Genomic DNA, 23626 nt, shown 5'->3' with positions numbered 1-23626 from the left:
AAGCTACACTTTCAAATGTAAAGAAAACTGGAGGTTCAGCTTGTGTTGTAAAGAATTATTAGTCACACTCTTATGTTATATTCTCTCGGACAATTCTTGGGGACTGTATCACTGTTTCTGTGATTCTGAAAACAAAGTGATGTGCTTGGTAGAAGATGCTCTTACTATATGTATATTTGAAATCTGTGAAATTTGCTCAGGAAGATAACAAAATAACCACAACGCTTTACTTTGAACTTAGGTCATAAATCTAGTTTCAAAAGATTTGGCATTGTTTTTAATTTATTTTATAGGAGGAAAATTATTTTAAATATTATTAGCTTGAAGGACATTATTTTGTTCTTTTCTAAGTGGCTTTCATTTGATTTGGTTACCAGTTCCTTTTCTGTAGGCTGGTATCATCATTGCTGCTAATGCTAAGCAAGAACAAGCTACATGAAGACACAAATACAAATACTGCTTTTGTGTCAGGCCTTCATAAAAATCTATCCTTTTTTTTTTTTTTAGTGTTTTTTCAAGACAAAATTTGTAGAGAAATTCAATGGTAGTCTTAAAAAAAGAAGATAATTTGCATCATATTGAAATAAATCTGAAAATTTTACTCTTGACAAAAAATAATTTGGCAAGATGTCTGATCAGCATAGTTCAATAGAGAAGTACTTGGGATATAGCAAATCCAAACAAGTCAAGTATTTTAGAATTTATGTGTAAAAACTTTTTGTTCTTACAGGAACAACTAGGTATAGACTGCATTATACTGAGCTTTTAAAAATATGAATGGAATTTTGTGTTTGCAAATCCAGTTATTTTAAGGGTTTTTTTTGTTTAATGAGCACATAAACATATAAGGTTTTCAGCCAGTCTTTTTTCCTCGGATTGTGTTACTTATGCCACTGTGTCCTAAAAATTAATCTTTCCCATACCTACGGTAAAAATTGAGAGTACGATCTACATAATTTACTTTGAAGGGAAAGTCCAATTTCTATCAAGTTGAGGATTTTTATTAATATTTGAAAGCTGTTAGCAGTTTTTCCTCTGTCGTCTATCAACATGTATAGAGAGGCTGCTGCTTAAACTACTTGTAAAATGAGCAGTAATGTACCTTATTGCTGATGTCCATCTTTCTACAAAGAAGCTACTTCCCTTGATTTCTTTTTTATTATTATTTTTTAAACTTAGAGGAAGGACAAAGAGACCAAGCGTAGAGGATGGATTACAGCTAGTATTCGGAATTACCAAGAATGTCCTGTGCCACGCTTTTATTTGCCATGTTTTTTAACACTAAAATGTCCAGATAGGCACTCTGCAGCCATCCAGGAGCACAGTAGCTCTCATCTAGGATGAGAAACTGATGGTTCACAATTGAATCAGGTGCATTTACAAATCATCATGAGAAAGCAGAAACTTACATAGTGAGAATCCAAATATTGTGATACGGGAATTGCTTTTGCAGCAGTATTATCATTAAGTTAACACTTTAATATGTTTACCCTTAGAATTAATGACGACTTTATAGGTAGTAGACTTTTTGAAGCAGTTCTTTGTGTTTACTCATTGAAAACAATTTTGATAGAACTGCCTAACATCTGGGAATGTTCATGTCAGAGATAGTGTCTTTTGTCCAAAGGGACTGTTTTAGTTGCAGCTTGGCTTAAGAAGTACTTTATCCCTGGAAATTTTTATGCTACCCATCTTCTCTCATGGGTGTTGGCCTGTTCTATAAACAGTTTATGTTATAAATTAAAATGAATTGACAGTTATAGGCACAGGTATTGCGTTTCTCACTGTGAGTGACTCAGTGCATTCCTAAGCATTAGTCTAAGGTAATTGCAAATAATCCTTTCTTTCTTCCCGTTCACCAGATGGCCCTTTGATCAGGCAGCATGTATTCATTAGAGCTCCCTTTCCCATATTCTGGTGGTAGGACAGAGAAAAGAAAGATGACGTTCTCTGTAGACCATATTACAGAGTAAATCAGAGTGAAAATAATCTGTATTCCTCTCCAACATTCACAAAAATGTACTGTTTATTCTTCTAGGAACTATCCTTTTGATATAGTGACACTTTTAAACTTGGTGCTGTTCAAGGCATCTGACACCAACAGAGAGATTTATGAAATTTCCATGCAACTTATGCAGGCATGTATCAGCTACTTTTTTTGTCCTCCTATCTTTGGGGTTTTTTGATGAATTTCTTATAAAGTACTGTTTATTTGCTTTTTAGTTTTGTTTTGAAAATAAACAATTAGTTGTGTCTTGGCTATAAATACTTATGGGAATATTTATATAAAAATGAATGGAAAAATATTAGTTATGGTGTCTTTCAAATTTGGAGAGTATACTCTGAAGCATGTATATCATTCTCTGATACCTAAACTTGGAATGCTGATGTTTCCTGAATTAATGAATTTTTATTGTCTCATTACATTATTTTTTTGTCTTTTCTAGATCCTTGAATCAAAGCTTTTTGTTTATTCAAAAAAGGTAGCTGAGCAAAGACCAGGCAGTATCTTGTATGGTACACATGGTCCATTGCCACCTCTTTACAGTGTCTCACTTGGCCTTCTTTCATATGAACTAGCAAGGATGTATCCTGAACTTACCCTTCCACTCTTTTCAGGTACCTATATCTATTTGACTTACTAGCTAATTTACTTTTTTGTACAAATGGTAGACTGCTAAGATATTTATTTCCACCTGTGAACAGCAATTCTGTTTATAAATTTAGCTTGACCTGTTTTTATTCTGGTTCAGGTCAAATCAGGTTTAGGAATGCAATATATATTTCCTAGAGGTACTTACACAAAGAACAGAATAGCTATTTAAAAACCCTGTTTGGGGACTCTGTGCCACTTGTGTCATCTTAGGGTAACTTTGAAATTACAAGGGCCCTGGATAAGTTAAAGTGACATTGGCAAACTCTACTGTAATGGGTTCTCATGTTAAGCATAGTGATTCTTCTTACACATATATTTATAAAGATGATACTTGTGAGGATAGAATTTTTCATTTTATATAAACAAGACTTTACCTTTGGGAAGATGGATTGCGTGCGCCTGGTTTTACCAATGTTTCAAATCATTCTGAATGAGTGATCTCTATCTTCTGTTATTTGCCACATCTGCAAGTCTTAGTATCATTTTAGTTTTATCAGAAATACATTTTGTCAGGGTTACTGAGAAAAACGTTAAAGAGGCAGGCCTGCAGGAGCACCATTTAGATTATGCCCACTCTGAGACCATTCCTGGGAACAATGACATTTTGAGACGTATCTGTCTGTTTTAATCTATCTAATGTGTTGCTCTAGTTTTTAAATAACAGAATGCAATGTCTGTAATCGTGGGAATTCTTACTGGCTCTTAAAATCCTTTTCTGTTGTTTTTAGTCTGTAGGGGCTGGAGGAAGGGTAAAGGAACAATACATCATCCATTTCTCAGTACCCAAGATACCATGAGTTATAAATAACTGGTGTAGGGAATTTCTTATGGCTCATTTATCTTAAAAAAGCCAAATGTTATTCGTTATTACTGTTACCATCAATTCATGTTGCTGTAGTGGCTGTGTCATTTAAAAGAACTCAGATACACAGTCCAAATCAGAGCCCCTTTCTGTACATCTAGAATCATAAGGAGAGAGAACAGTGTATGTCTTGAAGATTTTTAAAAACCAGGCAGCAAGGAAAGAAAGGAAATGTTAACTGTACTGATTTTACAGAAGAATTCTGGTAAAGAGAGCTAATGTGGTTCACCTTGGCAGAAAGCCTGTCACTGTATTTCTTATCCCACATTTTCCAAATCCCTTTCCCTTACCGTGCCAGTTCTTTTTTTTATAAACTATATAAAGTGCTGTATACAAGCACTCCTGGACTGGCAGCCAACTATGAATTTTATAGGCCTCCCCACAGGAAATAAGAGTCCTAATATATGCGAGGTGTTTTTGTAAACTCAGTATACCAAGTGCCTTAAGATTTAAACTATAGCTTAGGAACATGGAGGCTGATGGGGCATTTGTAATGCTGCAGAACACTTCTGTACGTTTATTGTAGTTGTCCAAAATCTCTTGAAATTCTAGAATAACTGCCAGTAACTGTATTATCCTTTTTCCTCTTTATTGACATCCATTTGACTTAATACATAATATGGCACAGTAACAAGGGGTGACTTTCTGTTTCTAAGCCCAGACTATGTTAGTTATTTTAGACAGAAGACCTGACCAATTGCTTGCTATTACTGAACATTAAATTAATGTTTCTCTTCAGGAAGCTCAAGTACATGTTTTTGTAGGCTTGTGGTTTGCAAGGTAAAGACCATAAGGTGGTCTAACACACGTCAGAAATCTGATTTAAACCATGTATTTAAGGTTTCCTTCATAGACTAACATATTGTCCTTTTCCACTTTTACTATTTTAGAGGTAAGCCAGCGATTTCCAACAACACATCCAAATGGAAGACAGATCATGCTTACCTATCTGCTACCATGGCTTCATAATATTGAACTTGTAGATAACAGACTGCTCCTCCCTGGTTCAAGCCCTACCACTCCAGAAGATGAACTGAAGGACAAGGATGGGGAAATAGCAGTCACAAGTGGACTAAAAGGCAATGGCTGGGGCTCTCCTGAGGCCACCTCACTGGTTCTTAATAATCTCATGTATATGACAGCCAAGGTAAAAAAGCAAAACAAACAAAGAAACCAACCTGTAAAATAATTTCTGAAGTAGTCAAACTTAGGTTTCTTAAGCAAAAGATACTTAGGTTTCTTCCCTCTGATACCAGAAATTTTGCACTGGAACAGTCTATGCTGCTCAGACGCAACCTTGTTTTTGAAGAAGTTCCTTCACTTTTTCTTTTAAGGACAATGCTAAAACTGTTCTTTTTCAAAACATGAACACAGAAAAGTGTTTTACCCTTTTTAAAAAACCTTAATAGTGAAAGCATTAAGGATTACTTACAGAGGAACTAAGTTCAGTTCCCTCCTGTATTACCTGCCAGGTTAACGTCTAAGGCAGCAGATGAAAGTTTATTTGGGGGTGAGAATGAGGACCTGGAAATTTGTCGTACTGAAGCTCTAGGAAACATTATTCTTTAAGAGAGAGAAAAGGAAAAAATGATGTACATTCTTTTGTAAAAGGGAAGGTATTTTACATCCCAGGTCCTGATAAAGGACCAGGGATTCCTTTTTACCATTTACTTTTTCATGTAAAATGCCTAAGCAGCTGGTGGAGAAGGTACTGGGAATCCATCTTTTCCTTCTCTTTGCTGAGTTGCCGGCTGCTATACTAGCGTGCCATGCCTGCTCTGGCACTGCTTTTGCCAGATTCAGTACCTATGTCTAAACTGCTAAATATATAAACTCCAGGAAGTAATGCCTGATACCTGTGTTATATGGGGTAGAGTGGTTCATGTTTCCTAACCTGCTCAGGGTTAATCCTCTCTCAAGCAGAATGTCTGTATCCATGCTACATAGCAGTTAATTCTGGATCTTGCCTCATGTTGAGGCCCTGTAAGTAAAATTTAATTATTATTTTGTTTGGATTTTGTCACATGAGCATGGCTGAAGTAACGTGAGGGCTGTGCTTCAGCCCACCAGGATGGTTTTTTGATAGTTGTTGCGTATCCAGAGCATGATACTGGCTTGTGAATTGTCTGATGGTACGGAGTCTCTAGGATATTGTTAGAGGAATTTTATGGGTTGAAAACAGATGTGATGCAGTCTCACCTTTACTGCCTATCAGCAGCAGTCCTTGGAGTAAGTTGCTTCCAAAATCACACAGTTTTTGTTCCAAAGTGAACAAGTATGCTTCCTTCAAACCACATCAATTGACCTAGCTTTGAGGCTGTATGTGTGATAAAGGGACTGGCACCTGGAAGTGCCAGTGTAGATGACAATAAATGTGGATGCCAGTGACAGTGTAGATGTAGCTAATATGTATTAAATAAGTTTCAGTAGAATAGCATGACCTGGAAACTGCCACTCCTCTTCTAGCAGAATATCAGTCTGTGCAGTGGTTAAAACAGTCTTCTTGAAGTGGGAGCCAAAGGTTTTACATAGGCAACACAACAGCTTAAATTCTAGACTCCCACATCCTGGATCGTGCACTAACCATTTAATTGACTGGACAAAAGGGAGTATTCCCATAACTGTGTCTTGCAAAGGAGAGCAAAAGCTGCTCGTTTCCAATGGCAAGCAAAGGGCTGTCTAATGCTTAATTCTGCTAGGATTTACTCAGGAGAGAGGTGCCAAATTGTTCACTACTGTGAAGGCTGAAGCACTTAGGTACAGACGTGCAGAAACAGAACTTCAGTTGCTTGAACAACTGTAAAGATGAAACCCAATAAACTGCTTGATTTTCGGATCAGTTTTTGAATTTACATTCCTGAAACACTTTTTTTTTTGTGATTTAAGTCCTTCTGTGGATCTGAACCTAAATACTTTTAAATAGAATTTATGCTCTGAAGTCTGTCAGGGAGCTTTTGAAAACACTGTTTTGTCACTTTTTACAGCATTTTACTGTTGGTTTTGCATGAGAAAATACTCTAAAAGAGCATGCCTTAGTTTGGAGGTCTGCATATTTCAAGAAATGTATGCCTATGATCTTTTACAGTATGGAGATGAAATTCCAGGACCAGAGATGGAAAATGTCTGGAATGCTTTGGCCAACAATGAAAAATGGAGTAACAACCTTAGGATAACACTGCAGTTTCTCATTAGTTTGTGTGGTGTTAGCAGTGATACCATCCTTTTACCTTATGTAAGTGTTTGCATTTTATTTTATTTGCTATTGGTTGCACAGGTTTTAATGAAGAAAACAGTTATCACCTGCAGAACATTGATTTCTGTTTCAAAAGTAAGAAGTACCAACATATTCCCTAGCACACTGTACAAAATTAAATCACGGCAATATATGAGCCAAGAAACCGAAATTCAAGAAAGAAGTTGAGTAGTGGGAATCTCAGTTTCCACCAGTGGAGCATAGCTCATTTCAAGGAAGAGGTGGGCTCCTCTCAAGCAAAGAGCAACTTTGCATGTCTGTGTAAGGGGCCAGTAACAGGGACTGGCCCTAAATTGCCGGAATGAATGAGAAAAAATACTAGAAATATTGTTTCCATGTCAGAATTGCGTTAAAATATGCAATTTCTAGATATATTTAAAATTTTATTAAAAAGACAGAATGGCTGTTCAGAGGTTAAATAACTTGCATGAAAAATGAACAGAAGTAAAATTACTGAATGCTTATCGTTTTTCTCAGTTATCAATTAGTTTACAAAGCTATTAGTTAAATTTTGAAAGTCCTTTAAACAATGGATGTTATATCATGAATGGGATATAATACGCTATGATCTTATTAGTTTGTTTATTGTAAAGATTTAGGTGTTCCTTCAGAAAAGCATGTAGTTTTAAGAAAGTTCTACATTCTCCTCTCCTTTAGCAGACTAAGGCTTCCTGTGGGACATCTCAAGAGACGCAAGATAGCTAAGCTTTATAAGCTCCTTACCATATCAACTTTTGCCTTTGCATGGCTGTCATGAATTATATAACTGTTCCTGCAATGTGCAAGTCACACTGTGCAGGATATTGTTATTATTCAAGTTAAAATAAAATCAGGGCTGTCTGAGAAAAGCGAGATAGTCCCATTCCCATGTTCCTTACTGCTCAGTTGCTGGGTGAAACAGAATCTAAATTTAGTAAATTTTCCAGCACAATTACGATATGCTGGTTTATTAGTCTCTTTCTATTGATTTCCCTGAAATAAATTTGAAATTACTATTAATGTGATTAAACTTATCTAAAAAGCCTCATAAGCGTACTTCATTTACAGTTGCTGAAATAATACTTTGCTTAAAGTGTTTACAATGACAGCTGTGCATAACAGAATAAAGGAAATACAGAAGACCGTAAAATTTTTTCAAGATGTGGTTATTGTACCATAGACATCCTGTTGGTTTTCTTTTATTTGCAGGGTTTACTGTTCTGTGTTCTGAAATCAGTGCAAATATATGCAAAGTCAGTGTTGCCTAACTAATCAAAAGAGGAAAGGTTTGAAAGTGGAGCTGTAAGAACAAGCTCAAGGTTTCTATGAGAAGGCAAAGGGGTTGATCCCAAATATCGTGAGGGTAATGAAGATCTTTCCGTCAGTTGTGACAGAGTGACAGAGGCTCTCCATTCAGTGTTGACCGTGCTTTCAGCAGGAGGTTAGATGAGAGACTTCCCAGGTTCTTTCCAACCTGACTGATCCTACAATCTGTGACAGACTTGGGATCAGGCCCAAAGGTAGCCTCCATCAGGAGGAGCTGTGTTGGCAGAGAACAAGTGGAAATCCCAGAGATAAGAGACAAAATGAGGGCTGTTGTATTTCTGACAGCTTACAAAAGAAATAGGGGCAGATTTCTAAGAGGAAGGAGTAGTCCTGTGCTGAGTATATGTCTCACTCCTAAATCTGTAGCCTGATTGGAAATGCCTGATAGCCCTGTCGCCTCTTGCCCAGGAGCCCCTCACATACCTCGTCCCCCCATCCAGATACTTGCCAACCCAGAACTTTCAACACATCCTTTTTCCAAAACTGTTGCCATCACACAGCTCTGAGCAGCCTACCTCAAACCCTCTTCCTACCCATAGCACTTTCTCCTCTTTCTTCAAATTCTTTCCAAACCCCCTTGCCTCGAAGCCTTGGCTCTTGCAGTCCTGTCCTCCTCCAGGACAATACGGTCCTCTTGCTCCACAAAGAGAGCAGTCTGTTTTGGCATCTCCAGCTTCATCTGCTCAGCGTCTCCTATTTTGCCTGAGGGACTTTTCTGCTCTCCCTCCCAGGCTTCCAGTGGCTCTTAACAAGACAATCAGGTCTTCATCGGTGGCAGCAGCTGACAAGGTTCCTGTGTTTTCTGCCACCCTGTTAGTCTGTGTTTGATAATGTTGAGTTAAAAGTCTGATTCTTGGATTTTTGCAAAATCTGAAAAAGTTTGCAACTTCTGTAGGAAGCCTGACTGTGCTTATGAGTCACCCCTTAACTGATAGGTTTTTTTGGAGTAGGAAAATACACCCCGCTTATCACATGCATCTGCTTAGTGTTTTGATAATGCCCTGGAGTTTATAGATAAGAAATCATACCTAACTGCTAACTACACAAAACTGCTGATACCATAAACATGTATCTTCCATTATCATATAGATAACACATACACTTTAGCAAATAAAGATAATTCGAACAGTTTGTCAGCACTGTTCCAGCTCACCTGGGCTCAAAAGACCAGGCAGTTGCAAGATTGCCAGTTTACCCATCTCCTTTTGGAGCCCTCTGTGCCCCAAGGCAGTCACCAGCTGCTTCGTGCCTTCAGCCATCTGTTCTGCCTGCGTGGGCCCAAGCCAAAAACATGCCTGACTTATATTTTTTATTATTTTTTTGTCAATCAGCTAAATTCATTGCTTTGTCTCTTAGAATTATGTTTCCTCTAAGCATTCTTTCCCAATGCCCCAGTGCAAATTGCTGAGCTGTCCTTTCTTTCACATATGTACTGAAAGATTTCTTAGAATATTTAGTTCAGAAACCTCTTCAGCAAAGACTTAGTGTAGGGAATGTGACCCCTTCTGGGGTGAAAGAAGCTGGAAGTGGTACTGTGAGCACAACTAGAAATGAGCCTCAGAAGGGAGGTGGAAAGTCCCTGGGAAATTTTTAGCACAGTAGAGTAAAAGAGACTTTGAGTATGTGCATTTTCTCTACTTTCAGCAAAAGAAAAGGAGAGGAAAAAAGACGGAAAGAGAAGCAGTCAGGAAGTTCTTTTAATGGAAGTATTTAAAAGTATAAGAACAGCAATACTTGGTGAGGCCAACAGGCAGTTCAGTCCAGTGTATTAGCTCCGCTATAAGTATCTTTTTAGGGACAACTTTAAAAACAAAAAGAGAAGCATGGAGGGATGCTTCCCTATAAGGTCTCCTAGCTCCAGCAGCTTATGAATCAAATGGTTTTGAGCCAGAGAGCGCCTCTGCTTTTAATAGCTATCGGGGTTTTTTTTCTCAAGAATTCAGTCTAATTTGATCTCAGTATCTCAACAGTCCTCATTGCTGTGATGCGTATAATAGGGTTTGAGGTCTTGTTAAAAGATTTATAGAAATTCCCAGAATTTCTCTAAATGGTACTCTGAGTTTTTTCAAATCAGGATGTGTGAAGTCTGTATACATAATTGCTCTGCCTTTCTTCCATGTGCTAGTGCTTTGATTACAGATACAAGTAGCTACTCAAAGCCGGGCTTATTCTTTGCAGCTACAGCTACCTCTTTCACATCAACCACATCTGGAAATATAGGCATGAAGTTTTGGGTGGATCTAGCTGTCTAGATGGGAAGTTTGCTCCATTCAAGAGAGTAAGATTCATCTTCAATGGAAATCACATACTCAAACTATAAATACCTGAGTGTGATTCAAAGCTAACACTGATATCCTTAAATGATAGGTACAAAATTAAGGGGATTTTGTGTATGTGTATGTTATATAGTTATATACCTAAACAGCTCATTTGTGGATGGTAAGCAAAAACTTTGGGGTAATTAGAACACATATTCACTCTGCTGGGGAAATTACCTTGATATCAAAATGAGCAATTTTATTTCTGTATGAACAAGATGGATGCAGTCGTGTGGTTGTGGTGTCTGTCCAGGAGTAACATTTGCATTCTGGATCTTTTCAGTACTGCAGCGTAACATATATTGATTTCTTTGGAAATTCAGTTTGGACAGAGTTTAATAACTGTTATTTTCTTCTCTAGATAAAAAAGGTTGCAATATATCTATGTCGCAATAACACTATTCAGACAATGGAAGAGCTTCTTTTTGAGCTGCAACAAACTGACCCAGTGAACCCAATAGTCCAGCATTGCGATAATCCTCCATTTTACCGTTTTGCTGCCAGTAACAAAGCCTCAGCTGCAGCTTCTGGTATGACCTAAATATACTTTTCAGTTATGCTCTCCTGCTCTTTTGAATCTTCATCTCTTTGAAAAAAAAAATCTCTTACTTTTACATCCATTCAGATCTGTGCATATATGAAGTGCAAGTTTCAGGGCCGTGTTGCACATCTAAATTACAGTTCTTTTTGATTTCTAATGTTGCATATGCTTTGTAAACATATGCTTAATTCTCTCAACTATTTTAATAAGATATTACCAATGTTTGGTGCTGTTCAGAACTCATATGAGGTGGTGGTTCTACCACTAGTTTCTCAGAACAGGAAGTCATCATTAATGCTGAGATCACAGCAGATACACCAAAGCAGCAGTTTCCTCAAAACTGAGAGCCTCAGCTGTGTGGCAATTCTGTTTTCAAAGCTATTTCCAGGCTGCAGTGGTCAAAGATACTTGAGAGACACCAATCCCGAATTTAATCTTGTCAGTGTTTTGCCAAATTCTTGAAAAACAATAGGTTATGTCACCTGAGAATGAGTTTAGTTTAAGGAGTGGAAGAGCATCATTATGTTAATCTACCCCTCAAAGCATGTAAAATTTACACCATTCTGCCACGCAAGCAGGTCCTGGTTTGTAGAGGTAACAGTGTTCATTCATATGCACAAGTACTTGCAGGGTGATCTTAAGTTATGGGCTTTTATTGCTTTGCAAATGCTGTCTGCTGCATGTAACGGTGTTCTTATTGACATCTCATATACAGGAACCACCTCTAGCAGTAACACTGTTGTAGCTGGCCAAGACAGTTTTCCTGATGTAGAGGAGAACAGAATGGTGAAAGAGACTGATGAAAGGTTTGTGGTTTGTTGGGTTTTTTTTCTCCAAAATGTTATGTGCTTTCCTAGGCTAAGGGTGAGATGTTGGGCAAAGTTCTGCATTGTTTTGTGTGGAACTGTGGTGCTCAGACTGATCCTCAGTGGCATTACCCCGGTAAGACCATTTTAAAATGAGCATATATAAAAGTTTAAGAAAAAAAAGCTATTCACGTGATTCTAGTTCCTGACTGTTGTGTAATAATTCATTGCAGAGGAACATTTGCTAAAGCTACATTGAATAAGTTGTGCTAAGTAGGTCACGGTTTTGTAGGAATTATCCACAAAGGAGAAAGAAAATCAAGAGTGTGTACCAAATAATGACTACCAGGTTTGATAACACCTTTTGATTCCATGGACAGTGAGTAATATTTAGTATGCAGATTTGTATCCATGATTGCAAGGACATCTCCTTTGTCTGTGTAAAATGTCTTACAGAGGAAAGCTATGTAAAATACTTTGCTTATATATTCAATTTAGTCTTTTGCTACTTATGGTACATACTGACAAATGATGAATGAATAAATGCAAAGCTTAAGGGGCATCAGATCCTCGAGCACAGACAGATATATTTCTTCTCTCACTGAAACCCACTTACTTTTGTAAGAGAACTTTGAATGACTTCTAATAGCATTAATTAGTAAGTGTATTGGTATTACATTAGTCTGTTGTTCCTGATAGTTGCTAGTATCACTTCAGTAGTCCAACCCACCTTCCATGAGTTCAGGGCTTAGAGGTAGGGAGACAATTATGTGAGCAAACTTTTCTGTACTTCAGTACCTTTTGAATTGCTTACCTTCTGCATGTTATAAACATGAGTAGCATTTTGTCAGGTTAGTTATGTCTGTCTGCCAATTTAAAGGTAAGTAAAAAATGGCACTCGTCCTAGTACTAAGTAAGGTTTCAAACTGATAGTAAAGCAGATATGACTCAAAATGATGGCTTTCAGTATATGCACTAGAAATGTACTTAAAAGGACGATAATAGCATTTTTTCCTCTGGATTATTTTTTTATTCTTTACATAAATATTTATGGCTCTGTAGTTTTAAGTTAGATTTTTGTTTAGTTGATTTGCAGATAAGTTGAGCAAACTTCATCTCCTACTTTAAAACTAACTGTGTTTTCAGGGTTTCTTGTCTTACGTAAATTTTACATGTGACTACAAAATGATTTTTGGCATTCATATCTGCCAGAGACCATATGATAGAAATGAAAGGAAGATACAAAGTTCTGGTATTGCTATTCTGCTTCCTGCTGAAAGATTCCTCAGAAAAAAAATGTAAAATAATTTGCCCGAATTCATTGCTGGCATTTACATTATCAAAGACATTACAAGCTCTAAGTGCATCTGCACTTCAAAACCAATATGTCAATCTTAGAATGTCCGTTAATATTGACTTCATGTGTCAAGACATATTAAATAATGTTCACAGAAGGTAATAGATTGTAAACAAACTATTCTCATAAATGTGGGTATTTTTCTAATAATACAAAGCTAATCAGAAGATAGTTATGTTTTTATGTTGATGCAATATGATGTAAAATGCCCTGCTCTCAAATAATTTCTGACCTGTATTCTCCATTTGTTTTATACAGGATAGAATTCATCTCTGCATATTTCTTCATAACTTTTTCCTTAACTTTATTCTTCTTTTCTCTTTTTTTATGCCAGATAAATATGTCAGTAATTGTCAGTTTGTGCACATTTATTAAGGGAATTTATTAAAATATAGGAGAATCAGATACTGGAAAGACAGAAAATGGCAGAATTAAGATGGCTCGTGATGTCTTTTTGTCACCTTCACAATGAATTTATTGTGCCCTTATGAGACAGACCTGCTTTGGAAACAGCATAATATGTCAATGCATAATTAATACCCTGCAGTAATGTATATGCATATTAGGAAGAAATGGAATTGAACGTTGTATAGAGAACCTTCAGTCTTATTTTGTTTGATACAGTTGTTTTAACATGGTTATTTGTAATTAATTTCCTAGCTTTGCAGAACAAGTGATGTTTTTACATCCTCACTAGTGTGTGAGCCTCCAGCACGGCTCCTCTCGCTCCACTTCAGGCCTGATGACACTGACAGCACAAGGAGGTGGAGGAAGCCAAAGTTAGCTTATTGTGGATCTGTGGCAGATTTGAGGACAGCTGTGAACAGTTTGTTCTGGCTCTCCTATCCCTTAACTCCTCTGCTAGGTCTGCTCTGGCGGTTGCTGGATTTTCCTGTTGAAGGGTGATCTGCTGCAGCTTTTGCCACTTGATACCTGCGCGGTCCTGACTTTGGACTATTCAGTCAGTTACTGCTTTAGCAGGTTGACAAAATTTTACCCATGAACATGGGCTGTGACAAAATACTAGCTGTGAACAGTTTATATCTCAGTTCAGCCTTAGCACAGTTTCTTGTTTCAAGAAAATCACACATTTGCAGCATGAAAATTTTCCCTCTGCTAAATTTTAAAAGCTTGTGACACAGGAGCACACTGTTAGAACTTCTCAGAAACTGCTGCAAAAATCTTCTTTTGTGGAAGGAAACAGCATTACATTCACATTGCTGTTTACTCCCATATACAAGTGCATGCTTAAGGAAATGCTTTTTTTGTAGAGTAAGCATATAGTCCAGATGTTTAATGTCAATTTGTGTTTGTAATGAAGATTTTTCTTGTATTTGAAGGTTCAGTAATGTAATCAGAGCACATACCCGACTAGAATCGAGATACAGTAATAGCTCCGGAGGATCTTATGATGATGACAAAAGTGAGTTGTATTATTCAATTTGATGAAATTTCTGGTGTTTTGGTGGGAGACAAAAACATTCTTAAGATTGGTGGAGGCTCTCTGTTTAAGTTCTGTATAAACAGTGATGTAGCATCACTATACAGGGAGTGTCCTTATTTTACCTTTGTACCTCATTATTTAATTTCCTTTGTTTAACCTGGGCTCAGTCAAACCTATTTAAAGGCCAGAGAACTTCACAGAAGGCAGCAGCATAGAATCCTCCAGACAGTAACACCTTGAACTTTTCATACATGGCAAGGTGAAGGACTTCCAAGAGCATTACAGCGAGTACTTTGAATTGTGCCCTTCACCAGTATTTTCCTGCAAATCAAGTGGTGTTATATGAGCATGAAGAAGACATTCAGGAGTTTCCAAAAATGATGTCTTCTCTCCTCTTTGGCTTTTCTCTGCTGTCTGCAACCAGTTTCTGGCTGCACTGTGCAAACCTGTGTTAGAGGGGAGAGTAAGATAGGGCTCCTGAGAGCACTTGTTGTTCTTTATGTATTTCTGCTGAACAGACTATAAATGGACACTTGATGCTCAGCAGAGATTCCAAAGAAAACCAAGATATTTCCATCAACTATTGAATGACAGTGTAAATTTTCAGAGTTGGATGGTTTGACTTCATTTCTGGAAGCCAATCTACAGATTTTGGTTAGGCCCTAACCAAGTGTAAAAAAGGCAAGACTTTTTTATTGACTTTCATTTCTGGATTAATAAAGCCAGGTCAAATAATGTAGAGGCCATAAGTCTTGTCCTGGTGCTATGGACACCACTTTGGGACAGTATTTTGACATAAAAAGTAAAGATTTTATATATTCTTTAATCCAAGTAATTTTTTGGCAGTACTCTTCTGCAAAATGTGGAAACACTGTCAAATGCAATACAATAGGATAATTTAATAATGTATATCAACAACTATTTTTCATGGTTATGAAGCACAATATTTACAGAATGTTGTGTATGTACATACTGCAGTATTTAAATACACAAAAAAGTGTGCAACATTTGAACTCAGTGGGTTTTGGTACACTTGTCTTGTTTTTCTTATGGCTTTCTAGTGCTGCAGCTACTAAAAATTCTTCAGCAGATGTTAATTGGAGCACCAGTGCTAATCTGATCTGCATGAACAATCTTTCAAAACAGAACATTGTTTGTATTATCAGAACATTCTTCACAAGTAGCTGGTTTTGACAAGAGCTTAGAGTAATAAAAGGTTAAAGTATACTGAAATTTTCTTTGCTCTTTTGGAATGTCTCCTCAAGCCGGTGCCCAAATGTTTTTTCCTGCCTGTATGTGCAAGCTTTATAGTACTGCGAATATTCATGCAAAGTTTGCTTCTCACAGGGGTTCCTTCCGCAAATATATGAATACCTCGATGTAAAATAAAATACATTTTACTTAGCTACTGACATTTATATAGAACTCTAAAAAGAAAGAGTAATTCTTATACCATTTGTCATTCTACAAGATAAATAATGCAACCTCCATTAAGAAAGTGCAACTACTCCCGCTGGCAGGCAGCCCAGACTGTGAAGGAGTTGGTGGTATGGCTTCTCTCTTCTCTCCACTTTACTTGAGCATACGTGTGTTGCTGAGGATATAAATAGGGAACACAGCTCTGCAGCACGGAAACTCATTTGTTCAGGCAAAGATTGTATGTTAAGGTGCAAAATGCTTCTTTTTTTTTCTCACTCTGCCCATAAACCTGTGAAAACATGAGTGAGGAGCTAGGTCTTAGCACGGACATCATGAAGCAGTTTTATGTGAAACACTTAAGTTGGTAGTAACAAATAGTGACTGTGCAGTGCTTTTTATGTGACAAGCATTTGGCAAACATCTGATTACTCCTTAGAAGATGAATATATGAAAATGCTATACTTTTCTACATTATTAGGTCAGCATATTCTCCTTTATCTGTAACTAATAAATCATCCTCCAGGGGATGAGAGAAATAAGTAGAGGTCTAAATCATAAAGATCTAAAGTGCTGCTTGCAAGACTAACACTGAAGAGTGGGAATGATAGTTGGCATTTCAGTAATAATTGGAGGAGCAGCTACTGCATTGAAGGGCTCCTGAAGATCTGGAAACCTGAAGACGTTAAAACCAAGAAGTGATGTGCATTGGAAAAAGCTAGCTCTGATACTTTTGGAGGCATCAAAGCAGTTTTGTTTCCTCTGGCAAAGCTGACAAGCATCAGATACATGCTGTTAAAAAAGGCAAAGTGCTGAGAGTTTCAGACCTACCTAAAATGCAAAACTGTAACAAAAAAAAAAACAGAGTAAAAAATAATGCTCTTGTTAAAAAATCACAAAGGGCAATGTTTGGATATATGTCAAGAACAGGCCTGGAAAGGATACTTTCCATGGCAGTGTATCACAGACTGCCAGAGCTGGGGAATAAAAACTGACCAATGGGAAAATTGAGAAGAATGAGAGGGAACAGAATACAAGAGGGATGAACAAAGCTGTGCAGCTGAGAGAAGACAGAAAGTAGTGCAAATAACTTACTTGACCCACATCATTGCGGATAAACAAGTGGAAGAAAAAAACCTCTTGCTTATTAACATAAAGCAGCTGTCATACTGAAGCAAATTTAAATACATCTTTGAGAATTCAAGAGATAATTCATGCCTGTTGAAAGAAAATTACCCTGGAGATGTTTTTTGCATTCCGTATGCCTCCATCCTAATTCAGGACATTTAACTTCTGCCTTTATAGCATCACTCAGCAGGGCACTGGTGAGGAGTTGCAAGAATGTGTCACTGGTACATGGCTCCTTGCAGCAGATGGCTTCTGACAGCAGCTTCGTTGGCTGAACTTTTCTCTCATTTTTGAAGAAAATGTCTGTTGCTTGGTGCTTTGTGATCTGGATCCAAAGCTACTAAGTGACAGCAGGGATTCAGCTGCAGCTCCTACTATTCAGTGCTGTCTGTCTGGAATCTGTTTAATTTCCAGCAGCGTGAAAGAGGGATTAAAAATGCATCACTTATTATTGAACACAGGAATTTGCAAACCTCATGTCATTTTATCACATTATTCCAAACAGCTGAGCTGATACGTTAGCATAAACTCTGTTTTATTATTTCTCCAAAATATGTAACCAGACTTGGTTTTTATGCACTCTGTTTTAATGCTTTTCCATGCAGATGATCCTGTTTCTCCATATACAAGCTGGTTATTGAATATTGTTGAAACCAAACAACCACACCCCCTGCCCATGCCTTACAATGGAGGATGTTGGGCACCACTTGTGGACTACCTCCCAGAAACCATTACACCCCGGGGACCACTTCATAGGTGAGCAGATTCTCATTCTGACATTTCAAACAAGTGAGATGCTTCCTCTTACTAGTTGACCAAAACCAATCCAACTGTCCCACCACTCAGAACATCTGAAAATCATACCTTCAGTTTCTGCTGATTTCCAGTGCTAAAATCAACATGCAATGAAGGCTTTCTACCAGAAAGCCTATTTACAATGTAGGACATGACTTTGATAAGGATCAGCCTGAAGAAACAACTAAAACAGAAAAGGAAAATTTCTCTTTCCCAAGCCTCCGTGGCTGTTATTCATAGCATTTTTCCCCCTTGATCTTTTATTCTAAATAGGCTATGCATATTCTGAAATTCCTCCTTTACATAATTTGTATTGACAGTAATAGTGTTCTTTTCAGTAATGGGTACTTACCTGCTTAATACTGTAACTAAGGTGCTTCAGCATTAATCATACTGAGAAGAAATGCTACAAATGTGAAAATGCAGAGGTGGTTCATATCTTCAGAAATAGCCATCATGTTACTGTTTTCCCATCTCTAAGAGGTTTCAGACTGATACTGTAATTTAATTTCCAGGTGCAATATTGCTGTCATCTTCATGACTGAGATGGTAGTGGATCACAGTGTGAGAGAAGATTGGGCTCTTCACCTCCCTTTATTGCTACATGCTCTCTTTTTAGGTAAGACCAACAGAACAAGAAATAAGTATAAATGTACTCTGTCCTTTTAGTTTAGTTTCACTGAAGCTGTAGAGTTACGTTTCTTACAAGTTTTTAATTACAATTTCCTAAAAAAAAAAAAAAGCCTGAGGCAATTACAGTCTGTGAATTAGTCTCAAAACTTTGAAGCTTTTGAATATTTTGGCCAATTTCACCCAAATTTGAGAGGTGAATAGAAATTCAAAGATGATTGACTTCCTAAAATATCTCTAAAAAACCTGTAGCCCCCCACCCATGAGAAAGGCAGACGAAACAGCCTTCGTACAGTGTGGTTTGTGATGGGCAGCTGGGCAGTCAGCACATGCCTTAGATGTGGACTACACACACCAGTGCTGTCTCTTGCCTTTGCAAAAATATTATGTCAGAGAGCTGAGATTACTGTACAGCAGAGATAGTGAAGGTAGGACACAGACCACTGGAAAGCAAGCTTCATTAATTTCACTGCTAATGGAATACTTTATCATGAGTATCTTCCCTGAGCATAGAGGCACTGCTTTTCCCCCACTGCTGTCTGTTCTTGACTGTAACACAGTTCAACTGGAGGGTGATAACTTCATTATCCTGCTACTTTGTTGTCCCACAAATGGGTTCGTTTACCCAGTGTGCAAGCCAACAGCACACAGAGTCGAGGTATTTTCAAATTAATTTAATTGATGCACATGAATGGGTGTCTGTCTCAAGACAGCACACCCTTGTCTCAAAAATCCTCACATTTACACACTTGACTAATACATATTCATTGTTATTTTCCTTAATGATTGGTTCTTTCTTCTTCGCCCCTCATGTAATTTAGTGCGCAGACTCTGTCTTCTTTCTTCGTTGTCTTGAGTAGGTGGTAACATTTGTGTAGGTGGTCAATGAGTCGGTGGTCACGATCTCCCCCCATAGGAATTACTTTTTACCTACTTCTTCCCTAATCTTGGCAGTTCCAAGCGGTTCTTCAAGGTTTATTGACCAGACCACAATCCATTTCCTTTTCTGACCTAAACATAAAGCCCCATTGTCTAGTAGTTAGTTCCTAAACCCTAAATCATGTCTAGTTATTGTTTCGCTATTTTAAATATTAACTGATAGGGGCTCTGCACAGCTCCCTGGTTATTTCAATCATACTATACATATTAATTGATAACAACATTATGAAAAGTGAATGGCCTAATTTTTTTAGCACACAAGAGTGTTTAGCATTATAAAGCCATTCCCTAACTTTCATGGTTGATAAATAATAGTTTTCACAAATAAACCCAGCCAGACACTTGTGAAATAAATTTATTATAACTAGCGATTGCAGTCCACTTCTCATTCAGTCTCCATAGTTACCACTAAGTCTATTCACTGGCAATCTGGGAAGAATCTGTTGTTTAGCAGGCAAAAAAGATTAAAGTGGGAGGTTACAGCACAGTGGTAGAATATATGTGATATACTTACATATATAGTTGAAGAAGTTACCTCATTCTCCTTTTCTGCTACTCTGTTACCAACTGTTCTGTTTGATATTTTTTGTTGAAATAGGTTTTTTTGGAAAATGCACACTCATCAAATATTCAAGCTTTGTATATTAGTACATTGATTTCAACAAACTTCTAATTAAACACAAGAATAACAGCCAGGACCATGTCAGATGGGAGGATCAGTTTCAATACGACATTTAACATATATTCTTCACTTAAAAGTTAGATCTATTTTTGTGGCTGCCCGTAACAATTTTTTACTTCTTTTTTGTATTGCTGTGAACTTTCTAAGTGTAAGAGGGAGCTGAAAGAGAACTGGATAAGTGAATGAATCAAATCAACAACCATCGGCTGATCAAACAACATCTTTAGTATGATTTGTAACAAGTGTGAGAAAACTGGTGCTTATAGTTAGAAATTCTCACAAGAACAAAGGAATAACTTAAGACAGAAGTAGTATGCAGCAGCCTGGCCACTTCGGTTAAGACAGCTTTAAGGAGCCATCAGGGAGCCATGCAAATAATCATATGCAGAAACAGAGTTATGATATTAGTAATCCATTATAAAAATATCTTTACTGATTTGTTAATGCGATAATGTTTCCACATTACAGTTTTTTGTAAGAAATAAATAGAAATATATTAATACCATTTGAGACAGTCCCTTGGTTAAGAACTCTCAATTCTCAAAAGTGAAATTAAAGCTAAATGTAACTGATAACTAATGTAACTGGTTTAGTGGTAACTAAAATGAGATCACAGCTTCCAGGCTTCAAGTTCAGTTTCTCTAGAGTTGTTATACCTCCTGCGGAAAATTTTTCTATGTTTGTAGTAGGGCTCTGTTGTGATGGTGTAAGGAAGTTACGCTATACATGGTAGCCAATGGTATGAATGGGACTGAAAATGAAGTATTTCTGTCCTGTTGGAATGTGAGCAGGCAGATGCATCTGACCGAAAAGGAAGCTGGAAGCTGGTATGGTGGCTAGCTGGAGAGCCTGTATCCTTCCATTTATTGGAAGAAGTGAGAAAATTCTAAAATGAAAGAATTTTGCAGTGTATGTGTTCAATAGACTATTGGATGGTTTGTAGTACTGACGGTGAAGTAGAGAGGCAGACTGCTGGTGTGAACCTGCCTATCTCACTAGTGCATGAAAATCAGTGCTGTTTAAAAACTCTTTTGCAACCAAAATGAGTTGAGCAGCTAGACTTCTTTCCCATGGAAATGTGTCCACATCACCGAAGTTTACCCTCTCGGGAACTCTTCCAAGTTAAAGAAGGGCCCAGCACTGGACAAGCACAAAGACTGAACTGTCCTTCTCATTTCATAGCTAGCATATCTATGTCAATACTTTCATACAACCCTAGGGTTTAACAGGTTTTCAGTCACAAGTGCTGCCAATAGAGAATTTATTTTCAATTGAAAGAACTTCTTATATCCTTTTCAGTGTGTGTTAGAACAGGGTAGGATGGATTCATTATGTCCTGGCAGGTGGAAGGAGACAGAGAAAAGAGAATAAGAGCAGAAACCTGAAGAAGCTGAAGAAGAGGTGGGCAGGTTGGCTGTGGTTCTTCTGGAGAAGGCTATGGGAAGATGAGTGACACCAGGGATCGCAGGACCTCCAAAGACCTGCCCGTAGGACACATTGTTCAGACTGTGGCAGTATGAGCAGCTTCAGTTTTGCAGGCCAGACAAGAACCAGCGTGACTGGAGTATATTAGAAAACACCTGACTTGAAAAGACCTGTTGGCTGCTACCACTTAGAGTAATGAAGGAGCTGCTTTTTAAAGAGGAATATATCCTGAGAAGAGAGGAGCTGAAGAAGAAAACAATTCCAATTTTTCAGCACTAAAACTGCCTCTAAACAGAAGAAAGTATTTTTAAATATCATGGAAGATGCTGAAAGAGAATCGAAAAGAGATTACTACCACAGAGTACATTTTATTTTACAAACATCTGTTTCCTCTGTATTCATAATTTGTGAATTATTCAGGTTTTGTTAAAATCTTATAAACAGCAGTAGTGCTAACCAGATCAGAGTCTTTCAGTGCTAGACCTTCGGTTTCAGTTCTGCATCCTGAGCTAGTGCCTAATTTCTCATGCTACTCACTGGTAGCTGAAGTTTCTGCAAGGGATTCTGTCCATCAGTTCCTTTCTTAATAAATCAGTATCTACCTCTTACAGTTTGCACTTGTTGTAAAACTGATGTCTGTGCAAGAAAGCCAGATACTGAGGTAAGCAATGTAATTACAACCACCACCAAGAATTTCTCATCTTTAGAGGTTTTCCCACTCTGTCAAATTAACACTGCAGTGAGACAGAATGCATAATGTATTGCCCCGCGTTGTTTTGTACCTCCCGTGTGGGATCTCAGTCTGGAAACTAAATATACACATATATTTAAGTAAAAAAACTAGAAACTGTGTCTGGAAATGCTACATCTTTTGTTCGTTTCCACTGTTGCCATGAACTGCCTTGAAATTTTTGCTATTTCTGGAATATGAACTTGTTTATTATTACTTCATATTCAGTGATTACTGTAACCTTTTCTTTTAGGTCTTGACCATTACCGCCCTGAGGTCTTTGAACACAGTAAAAAGTTACTGCTTCACCTTTTGATTGCATTATCTTGCAATAGCAACTATCAAGCCATTGCATCAGTGCTCCTTCAGACCAGAGAGATGAATGAGATCAAGACTCTGACAGTACAACCAGCATACTTACCTGAATATCTTTATACAGGTAATAAAAGAAAAGAAGAAAAGAACATTACATTATACTGTGAGGTTTTTGAAAGTAGGATGTCAAGGTTACTTTCCCAAAATTTAACAGTTTTGATAAATTAAAGTAGTAAAGTGGCAAATATGAACAGTTCCCATTAATATTAATTCCATGTGAACTACCCTAGAGATGCGCCCAAATTATTATTAGGTAACTTTTTATGATAGTGAGAAAGCTATCTAATGTAAGACAAAATATATAATGTAGAATTTAAAACATTAATACAGCTAATAACTTCCTAACTTCCCCCTCAGGGAGCCAGGACTACTTTAAATGAGGGCAATCACTCCTCAACCTTCAAAAGAAATTAATAAATAATTCCAACACAGGAAGAGCAGCAAAAATGTGCAGCTCAGATTTTCCTTTATTGAGTTAAATTTCACATGATGTGCACCCTCCTTTATATCACAGATACACTATGTAATACTGCTAAAAGCAAGCATACTGTTGAGAATGGAAGGAATCACAGAACCAATGCAGAGTTATGGAGGTAGGATTAGTTGTCTGGGAGAGGGTGAAGAACTTTACCATACAGTGAGAAATTAAAAGGAAACATTATCTAATTAGTGGCATTTCCGCGGTTCTTTACAAATACAACCAAAAGTAATAAATAGTTTGACTTTATAAAGAATATTACTTGATAACTGATTATTATTCTTTCATGAGACACAAAAAAATTATTTTAAAGTAATGAGAAGAAGGGACAGGTATTTCAGATTAATGAATTAGTTTGGCCTTTGAGGTTTAATTCTGAATAACGTCTGTGCAAAATTACCTCACACGTGAATTTCCTGTCTTGAGTTGTATAGATTTCTTTTCCAATGCATGTCCATGAATTATTAAATACAGAATAAAATTCTT

At 37.3% G+C, this 23626-nt stretch overlaps 1 protein-coding gene across 8 annotated transcripts in view; it reads left to right on the top strand.

Moving 5' to 3' along the window:
- Positions 1-23626, top strand: part of FRY (FRY microtubule binding protein) — a 253298-nt gene that overhangs the window by 178340 nt on the left and 51332 nt on the right. For all 8 annotated transcript variants that reach the window (XM_069808041.1, XM_069808038.1, XM_069808037.1 and 5 more), the window contains 10 exons: positions 2039-2138; positions 2448-2619; positions 4409-4665; positions 6604-6750; positions 10756-10924; positions 11651-11741; positions 14439-14521; positions 17692-17842; positions 18397-18500; positions 22541-22726. In XM_069808041.1, the coding sequence (XP_069664142.1) occupies positions 2039-2138; positions 2448-2619; positions 4409-4665; positions 6604-6750; positions 10756-10924; positions 11651-11741; positions 14439-14521; positions 17692-17842; positions 18397-18500; positions 22541-22726 (1460 nt within the window). The remainder of the gene's footprint in view (positions 1-2038; positions 2139-2447; positions 2620-4408; positions 4666-6603; positions 6751-10755; positions 10925-11650; positions 11742-14438; positions 14522-17691; positions 17843-18396; positions 18501-22540; positions 22727-23626) is intronic.

The sequence above is a fragment of the Haliaeetus albicilla genome, chromosome 20 (genome assembly GCF_947461875.1).
Source record: "Haliaeetus albicilla chromosome 20, bHalAlb1.1, whole genome shotgun sequence".
Lineage (NCBI taxonomy): Eukaryota > Metazoa > Chordata > Aves > Accipitriformes > Accipitridae > Haliaeetus > Haliaeetus albicilla.
Note: the sequence above shows the minus strand (reverse complement) of the source record. Positions and strands in the feature narration are given on the sequence as shown.